This window comes from Parus major, chromosome 4 (genome assembly GCF_001522545.3).
Source record: "Parus major isolate Abel chromosome 4, Parus_major1.1, whole genome shotgun sequence".
NCBI classification, from domain to species: domain Eukaryota; kingdom Metazoa; phylum Chordata; class Aves; order Passeriformes; family Paridae; genus Parus; species Parus major.
The window spans coordinates 15941911-15951697 of NC_031771.1; the positions used below are offsets into that span (position 1 = coordinate 15941911).

Consider the following 9787-nt stretch of genomic DNA (forward strand, 5'->3'; position numbering starts at 1 on the left):
CTTAAACAATAGGGATAATAAGGCACTTGGAAGGTCTGATGTGACACAATGTCCCCAGGCAGCTCGGCTGGACCCATGCTCTGTTTGAAATCTCAGCCGACATGCACCCAGCAAATCCTGCTGCTGCTGCTGCCATTATTCTGTTGTCCAGCCCTCCACTTGCAAATTGGCTTTCCTAAAGCAGAGCTTGGGACTTGTCCCTGGCTGGCAGGGCTACATCTGCCCCTGTATGACACCATCCTATCACTGGGGCTCTTCCATGAGGCAGAAAAAACACAAGTGCCCCCCATCTCTCACTACAGAAAAGGAGATCCTGACTCTTACATTAAAAGCCAGGTGGATTTTAAGGCACTGTTATGCTGTTTCAGGATCCAGCTCAATTCTCCCCTGGTTGGGAACTGGCAGCATTCAGCACACCACTAAATCCCCTGCCTGAGTTGTCTCAGTCTTGGTTACTGCTGAGTTTCCCTCTGTGCCAAGAGTTCAGACACCCACTTGCCCTGCCAGGATGAACAGGTCACATCATGATTTTTCAGCAGCAACTGCTGTCAGGGGAAAAGAGACAAGGAATTTCTACCCACCTCCTGGGTGAGGAGAAATTGTTTATCTTCTTGGACAGGAGAATTGCCTGCACAGTTTCACAGCGAAGTCCTGTCTGGCTTGGCACAGCAGCCACAGCACAGTGAGAGCTTGGCTGTTACAAGCTAGTCCTGAGCTCAGGATGTACATCCTGATCCAACCAGGCAGAACATGACGTTCTACATTGGCTGCAAAATGAGCTGGAAGCATCCACAGGCCTCTGCCTGTATCTGACACAGCTCTGAGACCAGGAGGGAATGCACATCCTGAGAGATGCAGCAAGTGTCATGGGAAAAGTCACTGTGCTCTCTGTGGACATTTGACTTAAATCCACACAGCCAAAACTCTAGAGCTGGGCTTCTTCCGCCACTAAAAATAAATGAGAAAGGCCAAGAAGTCATCAGATTTAAAGTCAAATCACAACTGGCCACAGCAGTAGCTAAACTCTCACCACAGTGAGCTGACACCCAGGTGCATGGCAGCCACCCTGCTTGCTGCCTGTGCTGGTCTCACTCACGTTCCCTCCCACAGTCCCCCAAAGGGGACAGACATGGACAGATGATACGGCAATTTGACACAACAGGAGAGGCAGGGGATGGTGGAGCCTGGCATGCACTTCAGAAGATGTGAGGACATTCCCTCCTCCGAGTGCCCCTCTTGCTCCAGGAATTCTTGTGAAGGGAGCAAAGCCAGGACTGGAAACAAACCCACCTTGAACAGAGCAGATGTCTTGATTCTTGCCAGCAAGGAGCCCCCCACCCTCATCCTACAGCCTGCACCTAGGAGTTCCTTGCTGCTTTGCTGGCAGCACTGCCCAGAGAGGGAATGGTTTCTCCCTCAGCTTCCTGAGGGCTGAGGACCTGAGGGCTGCACTTGCCCATAAAAATGTTCACCACCATCAAGGTGGCTGAATGGTCCCCACTGTCCTGCTGAGGACACTGTCCTGCATCCACCATCCTGAGGACACTGTGGATGTACAGATGCTCCCTGACTGCACAGGAGCTCCTTGACCAAGATGACAGCCCAGGCTGTTAATGGAGATCAGCTGCTCTCCACAGGCACTTCAAGCATTTCCTCCATGCTCTGCCCATTGTTTGTAAAACAAATAGCTCTCCCTGGCCCAGGAAGGCGCTTCTTACAGAGCCCCAGAGCTCATTCACCCTGGGACAGAGTCTGAAAACACTTTTTCTGCAGCTTGCAGGGAACTGACAGCCTGTGTTATGTCAAAAATAGCAGCTGGAAAGGAGTTCCCATTGTTGTATGTAGCTGCTTTTCTGCCACAGAGACGTGCACAGCAGAGCCCCTGATGTCCTCAATGAGGAAGTTATTTAGCATCTGCTCCTGACACCCCTCCTACACCAGTCACCTCTTCTCTGTCCAGCCTCAGCTTGCAGAGACCTGGCATCTCCCAGCCCACCCACTTGTCCCTCACTGATACCTGGATATACCTGGGTGGTAACTCACAGCTGAGGATGAGCAGGTCCTCACCAACCTTCCCTTGGCGTTCACGCACACACAATCCAGTAAAAATCACAGCCAGCAGAGCAGTAACTTTTTTGCTAAAATCAAGTGGCCTACAGGTATGTGACTAAAGGCAAAAATCAGCTGGACATTAAGCACCATGGGCTATGTCCTGGTGCTTGGGAGCATGTGGAAGCCCAGACCATGAATACAAGAAGCCATGTACCACATGCTGAAGCTCACCTGGATGTCAGCTGGGCTCCCAGCCAGCCCTCCTGCGCACGGTGCCGCCCTGCCACAGCCCCAGGTCACACACAGGCTGGGAACGCTCCCCGAGAGGCCAAACCCAAGCAAAAGCTAAACATTGTTCACTCTCTCACAAGCTATTGCAGGTCTGAAAATAAACCCAGTCCAGTCTCCTCAGTTGCTGGTAAAGTACTTTCCCCTCAAAATGACTTTATATGGAAAAAGGGAAACCTTCCATAAGCAACATCCAGTCATTTTAGCTGGCATGGCCTCAGCTGCTCCCTCCCAGGTCAGTGCCCTGTGAGAGGAGGCAGCAGACGGGAAATGCAAGCAGCTCCTGGCTTTCCCCACTCCCAAAGTTGCCTGCTGCTCTCTGGCAGAATTACAAGCCTCTGTTACCTTCTTCTGAAGGCATTTCTTGTCCTCCTGTAATCTGTCTGTGAAGAGACTAAGGAGTTACAGAAGGAAGCGAGTGTTGGATGCTGTGTCTGTTTGGACGCTCCCCCTCAGACTCCAGCAGGCCCTGGAAAGGCTGCAAGCACAAATACAGCTTTGCCCCAAGCCCTGGAGACCTGAGACTGAGTCAGTGTGAGGAAAGGTCCTGGGCCCCCATCATTCTGCCATGGAGCAACTTGTGCTTCCCACACCGCTGGGCTTGGTGGGGTGCACACCACTGCCGCTGGGAATCCCAGCCCCACCGTTTCACCATGGGCTGGGAACACTGCCTTCAGAGGCCTTGTGCATGACCTTCATGGCAGAGACTCACTGAATGGCCTGGGTTGAAAAGCACCTTAAAGATCATCTACTTCCATGAGCTAAAGCCTGGAAAGAATGTGAAAATCTTGCGCTGGGAGACACAGAAAAAAGGCATGGCAGCATTTATGCATGGAAAAGCAAGCAGGGCTTTCAAAAATCCGACCTGATTAGACTTGTTACATGGTAATCTCCTATTTAGCTCTAACCTCAGCCAACCTCAGCCCAACAAAGGATTAAACACATTTTTTTAAACACAGCATGCCTTTCCAGCAACAGAAAAAACAAACATAGGATGGAATTTGCTGATCAGTAATCATTCCTTGCTAGTGAATTTGGGTATGCTGTGATGATTGAGAATGAAGACACAGGTGAAATACAGGATCCTCCTGCGCAGTGAAGGTTTAGCATAGTCCCTGGCATACTGTTGCTCTCTAGGACTCTGCCAAGTGATATATTAAACAACTTCCATAGTAGCTTTTAGTACAGTAACCATAAAAAATCAAGCTCCAATGAACCAAAACCTTTTCAAATAGTGGAATGCCTTTTAAGGAGGAATTTATGACCTGTGCCACAGCAGTGGAAACCTCCAAAGTTACACATGAATTCTAACTCACCAGTATTTTTGAACACTGAGAACAATGAACAGCAGTGTTCAGGAGTTGGTCATGAAACACAACAGAATCCAGGAAGGCTGGATGTGTTTTAAAACAGGAATTATTAAATATTCAAGAGCAGACTGCCCCAAGTGTGGAAAGACCAAGGAAAATTACCAACCTCATTAAACAGAGAACTTAGGCTGGAATTCAGGAAAAAATAGGAGAATCTATCATCTCTGGAAAAAGGATCAGGTAACGTGGGAGGACTAAGAACGTTATGAGGTCATGTAGGGAGAAAATTAGAAGGGCCAAAGCCCAACTAGAATTTTATTTGGCTGCTACAGTTAAAGGCAACAAAAAAAGTTTCTATAAATACATTGGCAGCAAAAGGAAGGTCAAGGAGTGTCTCCACCATTGGTTGAATGCAGAAGGTAGTGTAGTGACAGGGGATGAGAAAAAGGCAGAGGCACCTAATGCTTTCTTTGTCTTAAATACCAAGACCAGTTGTCCTTAGCACACCCATCTCCCAGGGCTGGAAGTTGGTGATGGGGAGATAAGCAAAGCCCCCTTAATCCATGAGGAAATGATCAGTGACGTGCTGTGCCTGTTAGACACTCACGAGCCTGTGGGCCCTGATGGGATCCACCCCAGTGCTCTGCCACAGACTCTCAGGATGCTGCACAAAAATGCTGGAAAGATCCACCTACAAAAGCAATGTTTTCCTTTGCAGTGGAAGACAGCAGGTATCAGGCCACCACTGCAAGACCCCCACTCCCACCTGATGAAAAATCTCAAACCAGATTCCCAGGAGAATCAGGGAACTCGGTTCATTTCCAACCACAGATGACTTAGCAAAAACTTTTCTAAATCTTTCCCCAGCAAAGACAAAACCACTCATGAAATGTGTACATTCTTCTAAGTCTCTTAAAATCCAGAAAAGGAAGAATGGGAGGAAAGAACTAAAGCAATCTGAGCCTCTTGTTAACAAATCTAGAACAATTTCTTGCAAAATGTGCCTGGCTATGAACTATGTTTTATGGTGTCTAGAGTTGGCAGCCTTTGTACTTAATGCAGCTGAATCAGAAGATGAACTAATCTCAGTGATAACAGCAGTCTACCATTTCCCACAAGATTTTTTTCCCCAAATTCCTGTTTTTGCTCTGCTCTGGTAGTGGATTAAAAAAATACAAGAAACCACCCTCGAAACTAAGATATTTCTGGCAAAGCCTCCACAGCTGAATTTGGATGGAATGAGCCAACAGATGTGATTCATGTTTCTTGTTTTGAAGTTGACCTGTGGGAACCTGGCACTTTGCAGCACAGATGAACCTTTATGGAATAGTGAAGCATCAGCAATGCAAAACCACTGATGGGGTAAATTGGCAGGAATTTGGGGGGGGTGATATATTTGCCCCTGTGGCTGTCAGTCTCCACAAGAGCCTGGCAGTCACAATCCTATCAGCCATCAGTCCATCAGCCTGTGTTTTTTAAACCCTGTGGACAGCCAAGAAACCTCACACCCACCTTCTCCTGAGCCCCAAAGCTGGTGTGTGGCACCTTAGCAAAAAACCCCTTCCACGAGGGATGGCTTCTGGGAAGCCAAAATGATACCTCTCTGAGGGGATAGCACAGCTCCAGTGGCCGGGATCTCCTTCCTGGTGAGATTTAGACAAGATTAATGCTGCTTACAGTCAGTTGTAAAAGAACCTCTCCTGGTTCTGCTGTTCATCCATAGCCTGTGGGAGGGATCCTGTGAGCCCTCACTATCATAAGGAAATTCCCTGCATATTCCCCGTGCTGGGAAAACACTTCCATGGAGCCACGGAGTTTTAAACCACACTCAGATGAATAGAAATAAAGCAGACTGCTTGGCAAGCCAGCAAATTTACCCTTCACACAGAGAGGCCCTGAGTTTCTACCCCCAGGAGGTCTTTGTAGGTAGGTACAAAGCAGCACCAGTTCCCCTGAGAGTGAAACGCTGTCCTCTGAAGTCTGCTGAGAGCTGCTTTGTGGTACACTGCATTTGAGCAAGAACAAGAGTTTGGCTTCCACTATGAGAGAAGGGAGAATAACACAGAGAGAAAGCCTTGACTGACAACAGCAAAACAACCTGGAGACCCCAGGACCTTGTCCTGTTGGAACAAGCATTAGAGACTTCAAACTGTATGAGGCAACTTCAGCAGTATTTCCAGCAGTCACAACACATCTCTCAAAGCAGATATTTGCTGGTAGCTTATGATAAGAAAGTCTCAGGGGTATTTATCCCTTCCTGCACCAGTTAGGTAACAAATTGGTGCCTGGTATTTTTCAGCTCAGAGATCATCATCAGGAATCCTGATAGCTTTTCTTTTTTTATGAGTGTTGGTGCTTTGAGGTTGTTTTTCTGCCTGGCTTGAGCTGAGACATGCAACTCTAATTCTTTATGCCAGCTGGCTTTGCATGGCAGTGGGTACCACAGTCCTCCTGCCCCAGGTCCTAGCTGCCTGCAAACAGCCTCAGTGTGTGCACTGCAAATTGAATTTCAGCCCACATTCCTGAAGCCACCAAATCCTGAAGAGGCACTTCAGAACATCTGTGCACTGCTGTGTGACAGCAGGGACAGAGGGCAGCTCCTCAGCTGTCCAAGCAGCCTCCCCTCCTGCCAAGGGGGCCACCAGAGGAGGCTCCCCAGACCACCTGTACCTGCCCTGCCTGCAGGCTTCTGCCTTGTGTCCAGACCTGCCCTGCCTGCAAGACCTGGCAGCAGACCTGAGCTGCAGCTTCATAGGCAGAGAGCAAACAGACAATCTGTTTAAAGGTAATGTTGGAAAGCAGATGGAAAATTTCACAGCATCTGCCTCCTGCATCCTCAGCACTGCAACTGGTAAAGAGGCTGCTGGGACACACAGGTAGAGATGGGATGTGAGTGGTGGTGCCCTGACAGGGAACAGGGCTAACCCAGGGCCAGCTCTGAGTGCAAGTGTGAGGGCTCAGCAGGAGGCCAGCCAGTAGGGTGCACCATGGCATCACTGCCTGCTCACCCAGAGCAAAAAGGCAGGCAGCTTTTTCTGCTGGCACAGCACCAAGAGCAGCCAGGCAGCTCCAAGGAGTTGGTAATCAGGAATGATGTCTTTTTCCAACAGTCCTGAGTATCCCCAATAGTCCTGCCCACATAAAACCCACTCCAGAAAGGACCAGCTGGAGCCCTCCATCTGCCAAGTACAGGTAGAGCAAGGGTTCTTTCCATCCTTTCAAACTCTTCTCAACTGTGTCTTCCTTTGCCCTCCAGCAGGAAGTTCTGGCTGCTGCAGAAATACTTTTTTCTGCATGGCTTCATGATTTTTGTACAAAACACAGACATCACATCTGAGAGGTGTGGGAAACAACCAAGGACACGGTCAAGGCAAATTCTGTAGAGCTGAGAAAATGCTCATTCCTTTTGCTATTTAACATCAAAAAATCCAACAGGATGTGCAAAACAAGTCTTCCCTCTCCAGCTCCACTTGAACAAAAAAAAACAAAAAAAATTAAAATCCCAAGAGCAATTAAACACAGTTAGGACCCACTGCTGGATGTTTCTGGATCTATTCTTAGATACTATCTTGAAAGGCTGTTTTCTCTTGGACTGAAAGGACCTGCAAGGGTATGCAGACACCTCAGAGCCCATCTACAACAAGCAGGAAGCCCAAGTGCCCTGCCACCCAAGTGCAAAAACTGTCCCAGAAATAACTGATCCTGCCTGTTGGTGGTCTTCCTGTGCTGGATCCCACCTAGATAGTGCCTTAAGGAGATTGCATCTGTTTGTGGTGGGAAATGGCAAAAATCAGAACTCCCACTATTTGACTACCACAGTATTCAGGTCCTTCTAGAAACCTAGAAAAGTGACATCTCCTATCTGGAAAGATACTGGAGAAAGTTGTATTCTGTCAGGCCGATGGGATGGATGTTCTCGCCTGTCAGTGTTTCAAAATCCATGTGAAGATTACAACTCCCCGCCCTTCCCACCCAATGCTCCTAACTGCCTGGAGGCCCTGAGGGATACAGAAATACTTCCAGATGTCTAGCACGGTTGTGGGATGAGTTCCTGCCTCTGCTGCAAGCCACAGAGCAGCGCATATCACCAGAAGGCCCATGGAACAAGGAAGGTTCATGCGGCTGAGGGAAATCTCTGGAGGCTCAGTTGTGGCACCACTGCTGAGCAGCCCACGTCCATCCTGCTCCCTTTCCTGAGATGCTGGCTCAGAGCTCTCCCAGCAGCAGGAGCCAAAAGAACAGGTCCCCCTGAATGGTGGAGGACAGGACATTTTGCTAGTTGCTCTGCACCACATGCTCCAGAGAAATTCTTAAGCAGGTAACAGCCCACAAAGGTGTCTTGCTGCAGATCTGCACACCTGAAGAGACCTTCTCCAAGGAAAGGATGCAGTTTGCGCATGGAATGGCTGTCCCACTCTGACACCCTTCTTCAGCAAAGCTGCTGCCGTGAGGATCAGAGGACAGAAAAGGTCTTGTGGAACCTGTTGGAGGCTTGCAGGTCAGTGGCCTTCCACACCCCCTGCCAGTGGCTCATGTTTGCATTGACCTCATCAAACTGTCTCCATGGTCTGAAGCAAAGCCCCACCAGGTTGAACCACCATTGAGTCTGGAAGTCAGGACAGTATCTTACAAGTATCAATACCTGTTTTGCAATAAACTCCCATATTACTTTGGGCAAGACAAGTGAGAACACAGCCTTCTTCTCAAGCATGCAGCTGAAGCATGACATCGTTCAGACCCACCTGCTCACTTGTCTGGGCTGGCAGAGCCAAGAAGCAATACGTATTTTAGGACTCCTGAAGGCCACTAGGCAGGAAAGGCTCCTTCCAAATACCAGACAGAGGCACGGACTGAGGCCATTCTCATCTCATTCCACATTACCCTGAAGGCTGAAATTCCTTCCCTCCAAGAGTTAATACTGTACCACACTGTTTATGGCTAATATGTAAGCCTAATGCTTTGGACAAGGTTTGTGAAAAGCCACACAGGGCATTTAATGGGCAACATCAAAGTGCATAACCCAATCCTCACCCAGCCTTTTGTGCTTGTCTTGGGAGTTTCAGAACCTTTTTTTTTGCAAACATACTTGGCCTCAGTTATGAGAAGCAAGAGAAGGAGGAGGTGGAGGTTGTGACCCGCACATACTGTGTTTATGAGAACACTCCTCCACCAAAACAGCACTGGTGCTGCTATCCTGTCCTTGAGATGTTTAGTATATGGTTTGCATGCTATGTCTTACCCCTCCCTCCTGCCCAGCAAAAATCACTCTCAGGGGCCAGAATTTCTAGTAGAGGCTCCACAGCAGAATAATTTCTTTCTTGAGCACTATCCCTAAGAAAAAAAACTTGGGATGAATCAAGCTCCTGGTCAGAAACGCTGCAAGTGCAAACTGCTATCTACAGCTCACAGGAAAGTCACTGATTGTTTTCATTTCGAACCAAAGCAAGTCAGTGAATGCTGGCTCTGAATTTCTGTGGCTTTCACATCCATTTAATCATTTCCTTTCCTCTCTGCTTGCAACCATCCTGGGCAGAACACTCCCCTGGATAGCTCATCCCTTTTGTTTCACCTCACAGAGGCCCAAATTGCAAACTTCTGACAAAATACGAAAAGTGAGGGCGCGTAGTTCCAGCACCGCTGGAAGCCAACAGCGAGTGCTCAATGCTCCTCTGCGTTTCTGGGGCTGGTCCGAAGCGTTGCTCCAAGTTTAGGCAGCGCCATCCGACTGGGACTCTCCGGTCCATTTAAGGTGGGTCTGAAATCCTGTCCATTTTACAAAGAAGCACCCCGATGGGATAAAACGGCAGGAGGAGCCCTCGGGAGGCGCGGCGTTTCCCCCGGGCAGCAGAGCGGACATCCCCGGTCCCGCAGCCCGCCCGCCCCGCTCCCTGCCCCGCACCTTGCTCGCAGGCTCCCTTGCTGCGCTGGCTGATGGCGGGCTCGCCGCGGCTCTGTGCGCGCAGGCTGGCGGCGCGGAGCTGGCAGCCGCTGCCGTAGGTGAGCCCGTCGCTGCCGCACACCGGGTAGCGGCTCTTGCAGAGGCACACGCCGGGCGGGCCGGCGGCGGCGGAGGGAACCGGGCCACCCTTCGCCTTGCGGCGCTGGCGGCTCTTCACGCACTCGAGGCCGGGGGCGCA

At 49.6% G+C, this 9787-nt stretch overlaps 1 protein-coding gene across 1 annotated transcript in view; it reads right to left on the bottom strand.

The window, feature by feature from the left end:
* Nucleotides 1-9787, bottom strand: part of IGFBP7 (insulin like growth factor binding protein 7) — a gene marked incomplete at its 5' end in the record, with an annotated part of 16628 nt that extends 6841 nt beyond the window's left edge. The window contains one exon of the mRNA XM_015623643.3: nucleotides 9550-9787. Within this exon, the coding sequence (XP_015479129.1) occupies nucleotides 9550-9787 (238 nt within the window). The remainder of the gene's footprint in view (nucleotides 1-9549) is intronic.